This window comes from Tympanuchus pallidicinctus, unplaced genomic scaffold (genome assembly GCF_026119805.1).
Source record: "Tympanuchus pallidicinctus isolate F22 unplaced genomic scaffold, pur_lepc_1.0 scaffold6, whole genome shotgun sequence".
In the NCBI taxonomy this organism is placed as follows: Eukaryota; Metazoa; Chordata; class Aves; order Galliformes; family Phasianidae; genus Tympanuchus; species Tympanuchus pallidicinctus.
In genome coordinates, this window is record NW_026294780.1 from 35,257,093 (window position 1) to 35,277,956 (window position 20,864).

General features: G+C 37.6%; 1 protein-coding gene across 2 annotated transcripts in view; it reads left to right on the top strand.

Annotated features, from left to right (window-relative positions):
* PCDH9 (protocadherin 9) overlaps positions 1–20,864 on the top strand; it is a 724,127-nt gene that overhangs the window by 460,828 nt on the left and 242,435 nt on the right. The window contains exon 4 of one of the 2 annotated variants that reach the window (XM_052705569.1): positions 5,703–5,904. In XM_052705569.1, the coding sequence (XP_052561529.1) occupies positions 5,703–5,904 (202 nt within the window). The remainder of the gene's footprint in view (positions 1–5,702; positions 5,905–20,864) is intronic. The other variant, XM_052705565.1, reaches the window with a different exon arrangement.

Sequence of the window (20,864 nt, forward strand, 5' to 3'; positions counted from 1 at the left end):
AGAGATGAGATTTACAGCGAAGTTGCATGAGTTTGGATCTAGGTGGCCTTTCACAAAGCTAGCACACCCTGGGACTTTTGCAACGTTATTTAATAAATATTAAATATAATAATTAAATATTATATATAATTATATTTGTTTATATTATTAATTACATTTATTTTTATTTAATTTATATTTATGTAATATAATTAAATGTACTGCCCCAATACAGCCTCAATTTACCATTGGTCAATAAGATAGGGCTAATCTCCCTTTCTACAGGCCAGCTAGACGTGCTAATTAACTACATGTTTTCTCAAGATTCTCCTATATTCAAAAACAAGTTTAGTCATCACACTGTGATTAAGAGCTTCTCCACTTAAACACTTTAACACTTTCAAGAATGGTCATACTGACTTAGATAAAGGCACACATTTGCTATATGTAAAGATGCACATAAAAAGGTTTGAACAAAGTTTACCAACAACACTGGCCCAACTATTATAGAAATCCATGCTGAGGTCCAGTACCCACAAATTCTTTTGCTTAAATAAGGATTTCAGGATTGTGTTTTTTATACACAAAGCTACTTTCAAAAGCAATAGATTTGTATGGATTGAAATCACAAATTCTAGTGTCAGAATATGTTTTATGAAGCTAAGATTTTCATAAATAAGGTATTTTGGTCCAAAATACTATGTTTTCTGACTAGCATGCAGCGTTGAAAAATTATGAAACTGCTCCAGATATTTGTAGTTATTACTTTATTTCCAATTAGCATTCCTTACATCAAGAAAACAGAAGTGAGAAATACGTGACAGAAGAGTAAGATGCAGCTAAGATGTATTTTTAAAATGCTTTCAGTATCTTGAAATAAAAATGTGCTAATGAAGAAAGATGTAATATGCTACGCCAAGCACAGGTTCTACTTTTCTGTGCCTGTGCCAATATCTCTATCCTTTTCCATCCATTCCTCCCTAACCCCTCAAGAGCTTTTATTCTTAGTCATTTTCAAGAATCACCACTATTATTTATGTCTATCAATCTTGCAAATTACAGTTGTTAGAAATTGCCAGATGTTGTTTAAGTTCACTTCTTTATTTGTAACTAGACCAGTTTCATGTATGATTGATTTAATATACTTTTGCTTGTTACTACTATAAAAGTATCAGCTGGCTGACCACCTTGTCTGGAATGAGAAAAAAAAAGTTCATATTACGCTTCAACACTTTTTTTTTTATCAACACTAGAGTTTGCTATTCTTTGTCACCATCTAAGATACATAATTATTTTTTTCTGTGTACCTCTTGTGGGAATGAAGTCATGGTTCACCTGGATGAGCTTTATGGAATCTGCTGCAAAATGTGATTAATAGAAGAATGATTCAGTACATCTGATATCAGTTGTTTTTCTGATTTTTAAATTCAGCCCAGGTTCAAAGACATATTGATTAAATTGTCCTGGGTTACATACTAAAATTATTTTGACACAAGGGTTTTTTTTATTTTATTTTTATTTTTAATTTTTTCCAAATGACACAAATGATGTTTTTAATTGAGTTTTCCTTTTAATTTTGAGTTTTACAGAACAAAGATATTATATTTTCCGATTAAAAATCAGATCTAAAGAAAGCCCATGTATTGCATTTTTTTTCCCCCAGAAATGATGATTTATGATCAAATATGTCACAGATTGTAGATTTGAAGGTTGGCCATGTGGTATGGAGATGAACCATAGCCCTACCTCATGCTGTATGTACTTCTCCTAAATATACTATAGTATAATTAAAACTGTAGTTTCTTGTTATCACTGATTCTAGAGTTGTACCATGTATCAATGTTTTTTAGAATAAATTAATTATATTTAGGTAAAAAAAAGTTCAAAGCTTCCTTTGGTTGCATGAGGAACCAAATAAAATTATAAAAATATAAAAATAAAAAAAATATATAGTCTAAGCATGCTCTAGGATTTTCTCCTGAAAGAAGTCCCTGATATTATTATATACAGAAAGTCAGTATGCCTTGGAAAGCAAAAGCCTTTTTGTGAGTGGATAGCTTTTTAAAAAAAACAGTTTGAACATGTTCAGTTATTTTAGGAATCTTATGTGTCCAAGGAGTCGGAGAGGCAAGGACAACCTTGCATTGTAAGGATCTAACTCAGCCTGTTTTCATTAAAGATTTGTGGAAGGTGAGAGCATCTGCTTCATTAATCAAGGGCATTTAAATAATAATTAGAAGGGGAAGCCGTAAACCAGGGACACACATTTTGTAGACAAGGGAGACAGTGCCAAGGACCAAAAGTTTCCAGTCATTAGGCAATGGAAACTTTTCCAGCAGTTTTGGAGAGGGCCAACCTGGACTTTGTAACTTATGAAAAGGGTGAAACAAGGGAATGTGAGGATTTGGGATATTTGAGGGACAGTGCCAAGTTTATGAATGAAAGTTTAGGGGAAGGAGACTGAAAGGAACAGAAGAGGAACAATCAGAAAGGGGTACAAAATGGGGCTGATCACCACAGTCTGTCTTGTGTTATCATTTAATCTCTTAACTGTCTCTCCGAGTAATCTCACTCCTTGTTCTGTGTGTGTCAGTACTGCAAGGGCTCAGCAGCAGCTCATGGCAGGACCTGAGTGCGTATAAATGTTATCAAGAGCCATAACCAAGAAAACTCTCTAAACCAAATGATACTTTAGAAAGCTGACACTGTTTTTTTCACAGCACTGTGTGCACACTGATCTCTCAACAAGGCATGCACACCCCAGAGCTAAATCACCCTCATTATATACATTTAACATATGAATATTATACAATTCCCACAAAGTTCTCTCCTATTTCATGCATGTTAAATCTCACAGTGCACCTGCATCTACCAATCAAGGGATTCTTGCAAGGGAGTCTTTAAGTTTCCCCCATAGATGTTACTGATGTCAAGGTTCACATATGACTCATTGGTACCTCCTTGTCTCTTAGATTGCTCTTTGGTGCCTCTCCACAGTGTCTTCACAAATGGGCCTGTGTTTACCAGTCTGGAGTATCAAGGGGCCTGTTCTTTGAATATGATACAGCTGGAGAGCCAGGTAGTGTTATCCGAACAGGCAGAGGGGCTGTGTTGGTGACTGAAGCACCCATAAGTGTGCTGTGTGCTGGTAAGCCTGGAGGTGTTCAGGCCTGCTGCACCTGCCAGCCTGAGGGAGGAGAGTATGGGCTGTGAGAGCAGCACTGGGCATGGAACATTCTTTAAGACACTAATAAGATTCCAGTTGATGGAATGGATTGTCTTCCCCTTTGAGTGACATGATATGTCTAAAGCACTGGCTTTGAGTCTCTCTTTGTGGAAGGCTTTTCCTCTCAGTGTTTTGATGGCATGGCTTAGTCTGACATTTCCTGACTGATTGCATGCTGCCCCTTCGTCACCTCTGAATCTGGATGACTGTTTAAGGGACCCTCAGAGTTTTGTAATTCTTTATGATTGGTGGGGTCCTTATTGAGATGCTTGGAAAGCCATACAACCAAACTTATATATCTTTTTCTTATCATTCAAAGTGCGAGCTTAAAAATTTACAAAACTGAGGAGTTGCCATATCAGTATTCAACCTCTGCCATTTTACAAAGTGACTGTCAATTTAGAGTCAGAACAGATTTTGGCTAGGATAAGGAGCTTTTTGGTAACCAAGATCAGTATTTCTGCTTCACAGCCCATGAAACTGTCCATTTGTATAACTGCATTTTTTTTTTTCAGTATATTTGGGTGGTAAATTAAGTGCAACAGTTTAATTATCTTCCAAAATGTTGAAATGTTCATTTCTCCTCTTTAAGGACTTTTCTTAGTCATTCATATTTTCTTATGAAGTCTTTTAGTTTAGTTTAGGTTAAGAAGTTAATCTCCTTTTCCTCTGCTGCTTACTGATTTTACTAGTGACATAAATTCTTAACCTTGGAAAAACAGATTTGTAAATTTGGGTTACTGAAAATAAATGTAGGAAGAGAAGATTTTTTTTAAGCTGTGTGCTTAAGTATATTTTTTTCAAATTTAAAGGAAAAATATCTGTTAGTGATTAGAGAAATTGTTCAGGGTGGCAATTCCATAGTGAAAATACTGGAAGAAAAAGTATTGAAGCTTGAAGTAAAAGAATGCTTACTGACAGTATATAGAGTTAAGATTTCTGTTGGTATAAACTAATACAGCTCAGTGACTCAGAGGATCTGGGTTTTTGGGTTTTTTTTTGTTTTTCTTTTTTGTTTTTTTTTTAAGCTGGATTCCAATCCTAAAGCTAGGAAAGGAACTTAAAAGTAAGATACTAATTATAAAATCACAGCCAAGAGCAAATAGTACATTTATTTCTATACTGACTTGCACGAAAGTAATTGAAAATTGACTTAATCAAGTATCTGTGTCTACCCAAGGGAAATGAATAAAAGGAAGCCTCATAGAAAATATTGATCATCATGTAAAATGGCAGCAATTACCATTAACAAATAGTTTTTAATAAGCAAACATACAGTTAATACTATTAACTCAAGGGTTTCTCATAAAAAAAAAAAAAAAAAAAAGCGCTAAACAAACCGTTGTTAAACTTACTGCAAATTTTGTGAATCTCTTCACTTTAAATCTTTCTAGCTAACCAGATTGATCCGATTCAGCAGCTCCCTGCTGCTGAAATTCATTTTTGAAGAAAGTTGTGCTTAACTTAATTTAACCTCCCTCTTGAGATGGCCTTGAACTAGTTGTTTCTGAGGCTTCAGAAATGCTGTATTCTGATCCTTGAAGACTTGTTATATTCCTTTCATGAATGCTACAGCTGCTAGTGCTAAACAACTCACAATAGTGCTAACGGCTCTGGAGTGCACAGGGAATTGCTGCATTATACTGTGGCCACAACTCTTGAAGTCAAGCTATTTCTCCAGATGAGAATTTCACAGTAATGACCAACTAAACCAAATGCACAATGTGGATTTTTATTTTTTATTTTTTATTTTTTTACTTTTGCAGTGACTTTTTTCTTTCTTAAGAAGCTCAAGAAAAATTACAGTTCTGGCTGCCATTCTCCGTGTTCCTTTAAGAAATATACCTGAGTTGTAATTTTATATTTCTTACAGAACTGATAACTGCATATTCCATCATTGCATTCTTTGATTCATTGTTGATCAGTGCAGTTTCACAGTTACATTATCAGAGTTAAATGTCTGTATTAGGTAGAGTGCTGATATCAGTTCAGTATCCATGTAAATCCTTCAATTCTTGAAAGATGACAAAGTAAAAATATACATTTTTTTTTTGTTTAACTTGGTGGGCTTTTTTTTTTTTTTAGTTTCAATAATATGAGCAGTGATAGTATGGGTTTTTAAGCTCAGGAGAGTGTATTTATTACATTTTCCAATGTTTGCTTTTCATAACAGTTTGCCAATGTTTATTTCTGCTTATCAGGAAGTGTTCATAGATCGCAATTTTTAAATGATAAGAAACATACCTAAAGGTCTGCTGATCACTTTCTCATGAGAAGGTTACTTCACATATGAGCACATGAGTACTTTTGTCTGCTGTCTTCCCTGGGTTGCTCTAAAAGCAAGCAAAAATAAAAATAAATTTAAAAAATCACCAGCAAACTCAATTGCCTCTCCAGCACTGCCAGGAAACTAGTTGTACTTCAAAAGTTTTTTTAAAAAATCAGGAGAACAGAAAAGAAGAGCACTAATCAGCATGTCCTGTGCTCTTCTTTGTAGTCCCAGCGCCGTGTTACATTTCACCTCCCCGATGGCTCCCAGGAAAGCTGCAGTGACAGTGGTCTGGGAGACCACGAGCCGGTGGGTGGTGGAACCCTGATCTCACACCCTCTCCCTCTGGTTCAGCCGCAGGATGAGTTCTACGACCAGGCCTCACCAGACAAGAGGACTGAAGCTGATGGCAACTCCGACCCCAACTCGGGTGAGTCACTGACAGAGCTCTGCTTACCTGTATTGCTTTGGTCACTCTTTTCCTTCCCTTTCAGATTTGTTAGAGATATTTTTAAGCACCTGCATGAATATTTGGTCGTCTAGCTTATAATGCTTGGTAGAAGATAATGTGGTTTGCTTGAAGTTCCCCGTGTTGTAATTCATCTGAAGAAACAGAGACATGTCCAATGAGAAAAAAACAGCTCCAGGCAGTTTTGCATGGTGAGAATGGATAGAAAGAAGGAAATCTTATGAAGTAGTCTGCAGTGTTGTTGTCATTTAGCATTGGGCTTTTGGAGGTTGCCCGGTCACATACCTGTAATATCCCCTTCTTACTGCAAGGATCATATGGTTTCTTTGTTAAGTTGAAATGGCATGATCTGCTTTCTGGAACATTTTTTTGAGCATTTTAATGCAACTACTAAGCATGTACCTACTTTGGCAAGTGGTTTTGGTTTTTTTTGTTTGTTTGTTTTGTTTTTTTTTCCTTCTTTGCTATAATAAATTTACATGATTGCAGTGTTTGTGACAGTCAGTACCAAAAAAAAAAAATAAAAAATGAAGTGAGGTCTTATCAAAAGCTGTGACTAGTTCTTGGCCATTGCAAGATGGAGGCCTGGGCACACTGAAAACTGGAGGAGGGCAATAACACTGCCATTAAGCTTTCTGTTTTCTGTCTAGAATGTGTAGACAAAGGTTAAAAGCCCTGTCTCTGCTCTTGGAAGGTAATTGAACTTGCATTCTCCTGCATTTTGGGAGTACAGAAATAAGGATTAATTTCTTCCTCTGACATTTCTCCCTTTTTTATAGATGATTAAATTTTTAGTGAGTCTGTACAACAGGGAAGGAAGGTGGCACTGGGATCTGCTGCACAAAATTCTGACCTGTGTTCTCATTTGGGCAGAACTGGATTTGAATTACATTTAAGTCATGGTAAATGAGAACGTAAACGATGAACTATTGACCTTAGGAGCATTTATTTATTTTTTTTCATACTTTTTTAAGGGAATATAAAGAGGATATGTGGGATAAAACTATAAAACTCTGGGGAGGTGGGAGGGGGGAGGGGAAGGAAAATCTTTCCTGTCTGAATTTTGTTCTGTTTTTTCCCTTCTCCTTCGTGTTTTTCTGGATCTGATAGCTGACTCTTTTCTCCTCTAAACGGAAGTATTGTTGGGTCTATCACCTTAAACCTTAAGTCTGTAGGAATGCAAAGAACTGTAATAGATTAGCAACTATGAATGCATTGACTCTGGAGCAAAGAATTTACATTTGTTTAAGTGAGGGAGGGTCTTAAGCGGAATTATCCTTTTAATTCTCTGACTGCATGAAGAATTTAACAAGATCAGAGAGGGGGTTTAAGGCATCATTGCCTGGATGACACTTTCACATTGGCTTTGCAGACTCTGAGTTGCCCATTTTTTCTTTATGTGACATAAAATTCATAGAAGATTTCAAAAAAATGTGCCCAGTAAACTTCACGTCAAGTTACTAAAAATGTGTTTTTACAAATTTTTTGTGAAGCTTGTTGTTCAAATGAAGAACGTTAACTATGATAAAGAGCTATTCATCCCTAATACACACAGTATTGGAACATCAGTGTGAATAAGTGTTATTAAAGGCTATAAGAAAAGTTTTATTATGTCTGCAGTTACACCCAATTTAGTCTTGGGAATGCTAAATTAATGAGAAATTTATGAAAATATAGCAATCAAACTTTACTAATGAATAGTGGACTATTGACATGCAAGCTTTTCACCTTTTATCAAAATGAATTAGAATGGACATTGAAACAGTGTAGTCTATATCTCATAAAACCTCACAAACTACAAGGGGAATGATGTGGTTGCTAACGTGACAGAAATCATCCTAGAAAAACCCGAAGCAGGAAAGGAATGATGTTGCCCATTAGATGGATTTGACTTTTATATCTTATTCAGCATCAAGTTATTGTTTAGGCATTATGCCTAAAGTTATTTTGGTACTGGATACATTTTTGGATGAGAAGTGAAATGGAGTATAAAGCAGTTTGTGGTTATTGAAGATCCTGTGACATTTTTCAGAAGATTGGACAAAAAGGTGATTGGACAAAATTGCTCTCTGGGCATTTACATATGTTCATGGTTAATGTAACTGACATAGTATTATCTTAACATTGTATACCTTGACACTCCTAATTTTAACTTCCAGTTTTATTGCAGTGAAATGCAATAAGAAGAGACAGTTTAATTTCACTGACTGTTTAAGGGATTTCTGTTTATGAAAACACTTTGAATTCTGAGGTAAATGATACTACTATAATATAAGGTAAAAATCTTAATGAAGACTAGTAATACTCCCATGTATGTGTAGTACATTTAGATTGTACAGTTGATGAATAGTATTTTATTATTCTTTTAACTATTTCAACTGAAGAGAATTACAAGAATATTTTCTAATGATCTCAAAAAATCTGCAGAAAAATATACAGACTTTTCCTACAGTATTTTTATGAAAGTTTGCTGCAGTTCATGGGAAAATGGGTTAATCTTAATGGTAAAGTTGTTGCCTCAGGATGAGAGTAATTTTAGTAAATGGCTTTAATGCTCAGTAAATTACGTGGTTTGGTGTTGTACACTCTGTAGTTGTGCAAATAAAAGTTCATCCATTGTTTGTCAATATTAGTATGTTGTTATTTTAGTTCAATTTTGAGCAGTGACCAAAAACTTCAAAACCTGCAATGTTGAAAGTGTATGTGGGAGTTAAAAGTCTCAATAACTTATTATATGAATGTAGGAGAAATCTTACTATCTTATTTTCTCGACACTATTAACTTCCACAGAGAAGAGACAGAAACAATTGCATGGTGTAATGAAAAAAAACATACACAATGAGAGTAAATTCATTGGACTAATCTTAAAGCAGCAGTCTTTCTCACTGGGAGAAACTGAAATGGAGAGAGACTGCAAACACTAGCAGTGTCAGCCACTCACTGTCACCATAGTTATGAGGGAAAAGCAATAACACACAAATATGAAATAAAAATTAATTTTATATAAACTTGAATAGTGATGTGTGCAGTCCAAATTTATACTTAAATGCTTTTTTTTTTTCTTTCTTTCTTTTTTCCCTCCTCAAGTGTTTCATTCTGTTCACTAAGATATCTTTTTCATTTCAGCATTGCATGATCTATATTAATCAATTGTCAGGGAACTACGACGACCCATCAGTTGTAATTTACTAGTTCTACCTTTATTTCATTAGCACTTTGTTATGCTTTTTAGGAAGGGTCTCACCAGTGAGCAACACTTCAGTTTGTTTAAAAACAGCATATCACTACAGAGTGACACTTGCATTTAGTTTCGTTACGCATTATTAGGTGATAATAACAAATAATACAAATTTACTACAGGAGGTCTCGTTATTCAAGAGCCATAGTTACAATGATTTAATTTTGCATATATTATTGATTAGTAAGGCAAGCCTTGTGTATGTTACAGTGTTTTATTGAACTTAAATGCAAAGATTAAGAATCTTATCCTTGTCTTGCTGACTATGACTTTGCCAGAAACATGGGCCAAGAGAATTTATTTTTATTTTTATTTTTTTTTTTTTTGCAACCGTGATGACAAACAGGAGAAGACTGCAGATATTACATTTCTTATAGTTTGTTATAAAACCAAAGTATGCACAGTAAAGGAGAATCTGTACTTTCTTGGAAAGTACTGTTTTTGAATAATCTGAATGTATATACATACACATACATTTCCTATAAAAATCAAATGATGATATTCCAATGATCAACCATCTATCTGATGAAAGTTATTTACCTTTTAGTTTCTTCAAGACCTTGAACAATTAACAATCCCATTAACAAATCAACCAACTGACAAAAAAAAGAAAAAAACAGAAAAAAATGGAAAAAAAAATCATTTTTAGTTGTACAACTTAAGATCTTTTATTATGAAAAATCCTGTTTTAAGTGGTTTGTAATGTGTTTAACATGAAATAAGTGCACTATTAACATAAACATCTTTTTTGATTGGCTTTGTTAAAAATGTACGGGTGTCTGATGTAATTTCATATGAGTTATTTCTTCCATTGTCAGTCTAAAGAAAACTGTGTTTTTGTTTGTCAGCAGTCAGGTGCAGAATGTCATTTTTCATTATTATCAGTGTGGTTTTTATCAGCATCAAGCAAAACCTTGTTAGTGGAAACTCTTTTTCAGCGTGGTTTACTATAGGTTGTCAGGGACTTAAATTTAGATTGAAATTGTTAAATGTATCTAAGAGATTCATGCAGCAGCTTTAAGATGAAACTGTATGAAGGAAAAATGTGCCTCCTAGTGTAAAGAAGAGGTAATACACACTTTTGTCAAAATGCTTGATAAATCGCATTTTGATAGCTGCAAGCTGTGGATGTGATTCATTTTTCTTCAAAGGGATAAAGAGGAATAGCATATACTTAGAGAAGTGCTAGAACTGCTCTGGGGAGGAAGCCTACAGTACGCCGTGGATGAATATATGCAATAATTGCAAAGGTTTAAAATCAGACAGAAATACATTATTTATATTTTCTGATGTATGTTTAGGAAACTAAATAATGGTTTCCTTATTTTTATATCTCATTAATAAGTAGCATCAATATGTGTTACATAACATGAAGTAATAACTTTCTAAAAAATGTGAGATACAGAAGAAAATGTGATTTGAAGGTCATCCCTTTTTCTTTGCCAAAGAAAAATAGTTGACCTTTAAATTAAGTAGAATATTCTATTATGCCCTAAGATATTAATTAAAAATTGTGAAGCAGTTGTAAATTGTTGGAGGTAATAGTGTCTATCAATAATGCTTCTTGAAGATAGCTTTCTTCTTTTCAGTGTGTTAATATTATATGGGTAAATCTGCCTGATAAATACCCAAGTTCTCACATTTTAATAAAACTAATACTGGAGTGGTTTAGTCAAATGATGTCAGGGGTATTAAATCATACTATAATTCCAGTAATAACTAGGAATATCTCTATGGCAGAGGTTTAATTATGATTAAAGTTCAGAGTAATGACAAGACTGTCTTGTATTACACTTGGTCATATGATAAGGTCCCATGTGGAGAAGCTAAGTCTCTCATGCAAAAAGCTTTGGTTTTATAGTGTCACTGTCATTACACCCAGTGGGTGATGATAGTTTAACCTTGCAGGCATACCCTCTACAAAATCCTTCCTTTTATTTTGCTTCCTCAAAAATTGCTTCCTACTCATACTGGAGTCAATAGCTGAACATCCTCAGGTGTAGGAAGAAATGCTTGTGTTAATGCTTTCTCTTTAGATAAATCACCATCCATAGCTATCCTTGTGTTTTCATAATATGAGTCTCTGTGTGAACTAAAATAGGAACATTTGCCTTTGAGCCATTTCCTCCATTTCATTAAACACAAGTTCATACCTCACACAGAATCTTACCCTGTCACATTTAGCTACAGGCAAGTAGGAGGAAGAAAAGCTGGAGTCAAGATGGTGAATTAGCCTACTGAAGAGTTATAAAATAGTCTGAAGTCTAAATTCAATTTTAGTCCATGCATTTGTTTGTTTAATAAGTTAAATAAAAGCTGAGAGGCACTCTCGGAGATAGAAAGTGCCTCTTTTCACATCTCCTTGGTACCCCCTTACAGTGAGGATTATAAAACTATCTTGCTTTAGAAAAGCTACTGCACTACACCTAGTCTATTCTCCTCTCCTTTTCCCCCTGCACCAAAGCTAAGTGGGGTGTAAATTGGATGGCAGAGCCATTGTATGGGAAACAGGAGGGGAACTTGTCCCATTGCTTTTCTGAAATGAGCACTTAACATGTCTGAACTTGCTTGCTCCTGCTGCCATCCAAGACAAGGAACTGCAGGTCTTCAGAAGTGAGTTCAAAAGGCTAGATGGGGAAGAGGATTACTCAGACTTGGAAGGAAACATTAGAATGGTTAAAAGATTAAAAGAATGGCAAGACTGCATACTAGGTAAAAGCTGATGACTGTGACTGCCATCACTGCTTATACCTATGTCTGTTTAGGTCCACAGATGCTTTTGGTAATGGTATATGCTAAAAAAAAAGTCTGATTTAAGGAATGAGTAACCACGGAGTGGTGCGGTTGACAAGTGGAAGGAAGGGATGTCATTCAGAGGGACCTTAACAGGCTTGGAAGGCAGGCCCGGGTGAATCTAATGAGGTTCAACACGGCAAAGTGCAAGGTTTTGCATTTGGTCCAGAGGGATCCCAGGCATCCATACAGACTGCAAGGATGCGGTCCTTGAGAGCAGCCCTGCAGAAAAGGACCTGGGGGTCTTGATGGATGAAAAGCTTAACATGAGCCAGCAGTGTGCTCTTGCAGCTCGGAAGGCAAATGGTATCCTGGGCTCACTCAGAAGAGGGGTGGCCAGCAGGGACAGGGAGGTGATTGTCCCCGTCTACTCCGCTCTTGTGAGGCCCCATCTGGAGTACAGCATCCAGGACTGGAGCTCCCAGTACAAGAAAGACAGGAAGCTGTTGGAGAGGATCCAGAGGAGAGCCACGAAGATGATCAGGGGACTGGAGCACCTCCCCTACGAAGACAGGCTGATGGAGCTGGGCTTGTTCAGCCTGGAGAAAAGAAGGCTGCGGGGTGACCTCATTGCAGCCTTTCAGTACCTAAAGGTAGACTACAAACGGGAGGGGAATCAACTCTTTGAAAGGGTTGATAACAGCAGGACAAGAGGAAATGGTTATAAGTTGAGAGAGAGAAGATTTAGGTTGGATGTCAGGGGGAAGTTCTTTACAGAGAGAGTGGTGAGGTGCTGGAACAGGCTGCCCAGAGAGGTTGTGGATGCCCCGTCTCTGGAGGTGTTCAAGGCCAGACTGGATGGGCAACCTGGTCTAGTATTAAATGGGGAGGTTGGTGGCCCTGCATGTGGCAGGGGGGTTGGAGCTTCATGATCCTTGAGATCCCTTCCAACCCTGACGATTCCGTGATTCTGTGAATTCTGCAGTTATTTTCCCACATTCATAAGAGTTCTCTTCTCATATGGCTCTTCTTCTTATCACAGTGAACCCAACCTGCTGTAGAGATTCATCCCTTTTTGAATTTTTAAAGTGTTATAATTATCTAACCTCTGATGTAGCACAGTACATAGAATTTCACTGAAGAATTCCTAAATCAAGTCTACATTTTAAAATATTCCAGTGGCTTATTTCCCTTGCTGATAAAACTGGATACTGTATTCCCTGTCTGAATGCATTTATCTTCAGTGTCTAGCTACTGTCTGTGAGACTGCAAGGCCCTTTGTCAGTGGAAGTCTTTCACTTCCAAAAGTGCATTTCTGAGACCCTAGGAACTATTTGACTCGTACAGCCTAGTGCATAATACAGGTCGAGAATACTGCCCAGTATATTATACAAATTTCTGTGTCTTCTGGTCAAATCTAAAGCTTATATTTCAGAATGATGTGTTGATTTAATCATTTCCATTGTGTGCTTACTGTCACCTGTATACTTCAGATGCTTTTAAACTTTCTATTTGATAAACTAGTGTCTATATTTAAGACATGGTGTGTGTGTCATCTAAGATCTGTAATGAATTGACTATTATTTTGTAGGCTTTTGAATTTTGCAGTGTTTATTCTTCAGCAATTTTTATTTATTTATTTATTTATTTTAAAATAATAGTCCCATATCAATCCGGAACATAAAAGTAATGAGTTCTTCAATCCTTTCTAATGGGTTTACAGATAAATGACATAAAGGTAAATAACAGAATAACCAATTTGAGCTTCAATTAAGAAAATGTAACTCTTACAAAATACTGACAGTCTTTTATATCTGTTTCTGTCTTTGTAATTCCTTGCTTTGAGCCGAATAAACACTCTTCTCTGCATCATGAATGTGCCATTGAATGGTATTTTTCAGCAGTAGAATAGCAACAGATTTTTCTTTTTTTTTGCACACTTTCCATGAGAAATAAAGCAAAAGTGCAACTGAATAGATACATTTTTAATCATGGTTAAATACACTAGAAGGGTTTCATTAGCATTTTAGGTGCTTTATCAGATAAATATATTTAAGACAATGAACCTTCTAAAAGTATGATAGTAGTGTTGGAGAGTTTTCATGCTGCTTTTTCTGAAATTCAATGCAAGTTATCACTGCCAGCTATGACTCTTTGTTACATTGATACTAAGATCCATTTTCTGATATTTTGCATTCTGTTTTTAATGGAGTCTTAAAGGAAAGATTATAGCTGTGAGCATGAAGGTGCTGAGTTTAATGCAGAATTGGTAATTTCAATATTCAAGTGGTTATAAGTTGTGAGTAGAATTAGAATTGCTGATGGCTCCAGTGGGAAGAATAAACCCTATGCAGCAGGAATAAATACATTGCACCAATACTGGCTTGGGCCTGATCAACTAGAAAGTATCTGTGCAATTAAAAAAAGTGGGGATCTTTCTGGATGACAAACTGACCATGAGCTAGCAATGTTACACTGAAGAAAAGAAAGCCAGCAACTTCCTGGAATGCTCTAAATGGAATGGATCCTTCCCCTCTGCTTAGCATAGGTGAGTCACATCTAAGTTCTGAGTTCAGTGCAGATTTCCTAATATAGAAAGGAGATGTGTATAAATACCTGATGAAAAGTGGAGAGGAGGAGAGGTATGGAATCAGACTCTCAGTGGCATCCCAAATGAAAGAAGGGGGAAGGGCCACAAACTGAAATAGAAATAAATTATTTTTTAGGGTAACAAAACATGGTTTAGTAGGAGCTATTGGAAATAGGTGAACGGTTGGACTGGGTGATCTTTTAGGTCTTTTCCAACCTTGGTGATTCTATGATTCTATGATTCTATGAAAACAAATTGAAAACAAAAAACCTACCTTCTTAATGCCATTGTGATACAACTCTGCACTAAATTTCTCTGAGTCCAAGAATCTTCATTCTTGGACATTTTGAAAATCTCTTCTGACGTGGCCCTAATGACCCTGGAAGGTTAGCAAACTCCAGAGGTCTGTTCTGACCTGTTCAACTGTTCTGTGATTCTGTGAAAAACACAAACTTTAAAATACAAATATAAATAAAGAGATAAAGAAAAATCTTTTTTTCTGTAAGGCAAATGAATTCGAAGTACAGAGTAAATGTGTAAGACCAATGATTTGTCTGGCTCAGTACTTTTGTGTGGGCAATGGAAGGAACTATATATGAAAATCACTTCAGCTCCTAAGGTAGATTTGAAAATTAGTCAAGTAAACTTCAATGGTGAGTTCCTATGTCCTACAACTCTTTGTGAAAGAATGTAGATTTATAGGCCTCAAATAATTTGCTATATAGACAGTTAGGGCTACTTGAAATAATGTGAGTTAACCTATCTCTTTTTAGCTGCACTGTCTTCTTTCTTGCTTGACATCCACATGCAAATACATTAGGTAGCCCAGGATATTTCTGGTCTGGCATTGCATGCTAATGGAAAAGCAGGAGAAGTGAGCTTTAGATAAAGATTCATTCAAAAAGGAGTTATGTTTAGGTAACTACTGATAGGAGAGTAGGTGTTACATATGTAAACTTTTTATGCACCTATAATTCATTCAGATGTGAATTAGATAATCTGAGCTCCCACTATTGACAGTGGAGATTTATTCAGTATAGTATCTGATTCTAGACATCTATTTTGTTACCAGAAGTGTGTGTTTACACACAGAGAGACAGACGTTGAGAGTATACCTACTAGATTGCCAGTGTGAACTGGGAGCTTAGACACTGAAATTTAGTTTATTCAAAAAACAAAGCAAAATAAACAAACAAAAAATTCAGCTTTTTCACCGCTCTTGTTGCTAAGGGAATAATATTATCTTTTGAGAGATTTAACAGTTTTTCTCACACATAATATTTTCTAAAGCAAAAGGCACTTGCTAACGTATTGCTTCATTTTTTTACTGTACTAATTACGAATATATACCAACTTTTATATCATTTATTTCTTCCCCAATATAAGTGACATTAAAGCATCCTATATTTTAAAACTAAAAATCTATCTTTTAAAAATCTAAAGAAAGATTTCTAATAAAATTGTTGTTCCTTGGCCAGTTTCTTCTTCCTGCAAACTATCACCAAGTACTTTCTGATCAGTACGGAGTCTCAAGGCATTTTGAAAAATAGCATGTCTTGAATGCAAAAAAGTTTTACATTTTGATTGTTTCTTTAAGAGTGACCATACAGGACATTCATGGAATCCAGTCACAGAATATTAAATCCCTCCCTCAAGCAAATAGCTTAATAAGCTTTCTTTATAGGAGAAAAATCTACTCTTTTGGAAGAAACAGTCCATCGTCTAAAGAAATTCCCATATATTTGTACATGTGTCCTAAAGTTTACAGCTTTGATATAGTCTTGTACAGAGAGTAGTTCATCTTATTATACTTATTTTATAACGTAATTTCTAAAGATTCTGTGTTTGCTTCTTTATGTATAAGGAGAAATCTGAATATGAAGAGAGATTTCTTGATTAAGATCTGAGTGTTATATGGACGGTGAATATTATCTTTTCTTTCAGATATTTATCTTATGAAAGACTATTTTGTTTCTGTGCATAAACCTGTTTGTTTTAAATATGAGGAGAAAGAGGAGAAAATATGAAGTGGATTGAAAGCAAATAAGGGATGATATTTACAGTCCTAAACCTATATAAATACAAATTCTAGAAGTAAGAACCACAGTTGAATATTTTACTAGTCTAAAGCTTTATCACTTTTCATACTGATCTAGACAAATGCATATTAAAATAAGATAAATAGGGAGAAAGAAAAGAATTGTAGAATGCTGTGTTTGATGTGTACAGCTTGCCAAATTTATTTATTCTTTGGTACTAAGAAGAAGTCATGCCTTCCATAGAAAAGTCATTCAGATGTGGAACTATCTTAAGTTTCCAAACTTAGGTTATATTTACATATGGCATGGAATTAGAGATATGTACAAAATCCTCTTTATCAAAGCCTGGGATCTTTTCCTTCCAATCTTCAGTCAAACAGATAAATGAAGAAATGAAGAAATAAATAATATTTTGCCACGCCTGGAATGTTAGAATTTTTTTCAGTTTTGTCATTGCCATAAAAAGAGGAAAAAAAAAGAAAAGAAAAAAGAGGTTTAATACTAGTTACTAGAGCACAAATCCAGTTTTATTTCATCAAAAAGTAATACCATTCTTGTACTCCAAAGGAATTCTGCAATACAAACTCAATCACCTTGAATGGAGATGATTACTATACTCATATAGGAAGTACACTGTCAGGGAGTTGATCAGATCAATCCACGTCCGTGACAGGGGTGACAGGCCTCTGCCCCCCCCCCCCACCCCAATCCCACAAAAAATGGGAAGGAAGGAAGGGAGGAAAAGAACAGCGGCAACAATCTATGGAGGAAAACTTATTTTACTATAGTATTGGAATACAAGATAACACAATATATACAATTTAATTGAAATTGAGATTAATAAATCAGACAAGATGAGAGAGAGAGAGAGTTCCCGGGACCGAGTCAAACCTGAAAAGGTTGGAACGGCTAGGAAAGCACCCTCCAGCACCCACTGCCAAGCAGCAAGAGAGCGCCTCCCCCACCCGGAAGGGCCAGATCCCGTGACTTCGGTAATGTACAGGGATAGGTAGCTGGGATTGGGGCAGTGACACTTCAATGCCCCGTACACTACATGATGTTTTGATGTGGAATACTGAAACCATAAAAAAAAAAACAAACAAAAACATAGAACCATGACATTCCACCCCTTATTCTACATCGTTACATCATGCTTAAAATATATACACATATATATACAAACAAACAAAAAATGATTAAAATGCATTACTCACACATGGATATATATATATATATACATAGAATTACTGACTGCACTCCCCTGGCATCAAGTTTCCTTGTGGTACACATTGGACATCCCCACTCTTCTGCATTACCCACCAAGTGGATCCTGGTCCCTGGGCAAAAACTGTACCACGGAGAGGTTTGCCCTTTCCAGAAGCTGGAAGAACCCAAACTGCCTTTCCTAACATGTTCTTTACATGTACAACAGGGACTTTATCTCCCTCTACGGTATGTAGGGAACTGGATTGGTTAGGACCATCACGATTGATAGATCCTCTGGTATTGACTAACCAGGTGGCTTCTGCCAAATGCTTCTCCCAGTGCTTAAATGTTCCGCCACCTAGTGCTTTTAGCATCGTTTTTAACAATCCATTGTATCGTTCAATTTTGCCAGAGGCTGGTGCATGATAGGGAATATGGTAAATCCACTCAATGCCGTGATCTTTGGCCCAAGTATTTACAAGAGAATTTTTGAAATGAGTCCCATTATCTGACTCAATCCTTTCTGGGGTGCCATGTCGCCACAGGACTTGTTTCTCGAGACCCAGTATGGTGTTTCGGGCGGTAGCATGGGGTACTGCATATGTTTCAAGCCATCCAGTGGTTGCCTCCACCATAGTAAGCACATAATGCTTACCACTGCGAGATCGTGGCAAGGTGATATAATCAACCTGCCATGCCTCCCCATATTTATACTTTTGCCATCGCCCTTCCTCCCAGAGAGGTTTCATCCTCTTGGCTTGTTTGATGATGGCACATGTTTCACAGTTATGAATAACCTGTGCAATGGCATCCATAGTTAAGTCCACCCCTCGGTCTCTAGCCCATTTGTATGTTGCATCTCTCCCTTGATGACCTGAGGTCTCATGGGCCCACCGAGCCAGAAATAATTCACCCTTGTTCTGCCAGTCCAGGTCTATTTGAGCCACCTCAATTCTGGCAGCTCGGTCTACCTGATGGTTATTTTGCTGTTCTTCAGTAGCCCGACTCTTGGGCACATGAGCATCTACATGGCGCACCTTTACCACCATATTCTTTGTTCGGGCAGCAATGTCTTTCCACAGTTCAGCAGCCCAAATAGGTTTACCCCTTCTTTGCCAGTTATTTTGCTCCCACTGCTGTAACCACCCCCATAAGGCATTTGCTACCATCCATGAGTCAGTGTAAAGATAGAGCATTGGCCACCTCTCCCGTTCAGCGACATCTAAGGCCAGTTGGACAGCCTTTACCTCTGCAAATTGGCTTGATTCTCCTTTCCCTTCAGTGGCCTCTGCAACTTGTCGTGTGGGGCTCCACACAGCAGATTTCCATCTGCGATGCTTTCCCACAATACGACACGACCCATCTGTGAACAGGGCATATTTCTTTTCATTCTCTGGTAGTTCATTGTATGGTGGGGCCTCTTTAGCACGTGCTACCTCTTCTCCTGGTGATGTTCCAAACTTTTTACCTTCAGGCCAGTCCATGATGACCTCTAGGATTCCTGGACGGCTGAGGTTCCCCATCCGTGCTCGTTGTGTAATCAGTGCAATCCACTTGCTCCAAGTGGCATCAGTAGCATGATGGGTGGAGGGAACCTTTCCTTTAAACATCCAGTTCAGCACTGGCAGCCGAGGTGCCAGAAGAAGCTGTGTTTCAGTACCGACTACTTCAGAAGCAGCCCGAACCCCCTCATAAGCGGCTAAGATCTCCTTCTCAGTTGGAGTGTAGCCCTCTTCCGACCCCCTGTACGCCCGACTCCAGAATCCCAGGGGTCGGCCTCGGGTCTCTCCTGAGGCTCTTTGCCACAAACTCCAAGTGGGACCGTTTTCTCCAGCAGCGGTATAGAGGATGTTCTTTATGCCCTGTCCCGTCCGTACTGGCCCTAGGGCCACGGCACGGGCTATCTCCTGTTTAATCTGTTCAAAAGCCTGCTGCTGCTCAGGGCCCCATGTAAACTCATTTCTCATTCGTGTCACATGATAAAGGGGGCTTACAATGAGGCTGTAGTTTGGAACATGCATTCTCCAAAAGCCCACTGCACCCAGAAAAGATTGTGTCTCTCTTTTGCTAGTGGGTGGAGACATGGCAGTGATTTTGTTGATCACATCTGTCGGGATGTGACGACGGCCATCTTGCCACTTTATACCTAGGAACTGAATCTCTTGGGCAGGTCCTTTCACTTTGCTTCGCTTAATAGCAAAACCAGCACTCAGAAGAATTTGGATTATTCGCTCTCCTTTTGTAAAGACTTCTTCTGCTGTATCGCCCCACACAATGATGTCATCAATGTACTGCAGGTGCTCAGGAGCACTGCCCTGTTCCAATACAGTTTGGATCAACCCATGGCAAATGGTTGGGCTGTGTTTCCACCCCTGGGGCAAACGGTTCCAGGTATACTGAATGCCCCTCCAGGTGAAAGCAAACTGTGGCCTAGATTCTTTGGCCAAAGGAATGGAAAAGAAGGCATTAGCAATGTCAATGGTGGCATACCATTTGGCTGCTTTTGACTCCAGTTCATACTGGAGTTCTAACATGTCCGGCACAGCAGCACTCAGTGGGGGTGTGACTTCATTCAGGCCACGGTAATCCACCGTCAGCCTCCATTCTCCACTGGCTTTACGCACTGGCCATATGGGGCTGTTAAAAGGAGAGTGAGTTTTGCTGATCACTCCCTGGCTCTCTAGTTGACGAATCAATTTATGAATGGGGAGCAAAGAATCCCTGTTGGTGCGGTACTGCCGCCTGTGCACCGTTTTTGTGGCAATTGGTACCTGTTGCTCTTTTACTCGCAGGAGCCCCACAACAGACGGATCTTCTGACAGGCCAGGCAAAACAGACAGCTGCTTAATGTTGTCTGTGTCCACAGCAGCTATTCCAAAGGCCCATCGATACCCCTTAGGGTCCTTGAAATGCCCCCTTCTGAGATAATCAATACCTAGTATACATGGAGCCCCTGGGCCCGTCACAATAGGATGTTTTTGCCAGTCCTTACCAGTGAGGCTTATCTCAGCCTCCAACACAGTCAATTCTTGAGAGCCCCCGGTCACTCCAGAAATATGGATTAATTCTGTCCCTTGGTGGCTCGAGGGCATCAGAGTGCACTGTGCACCAGTGT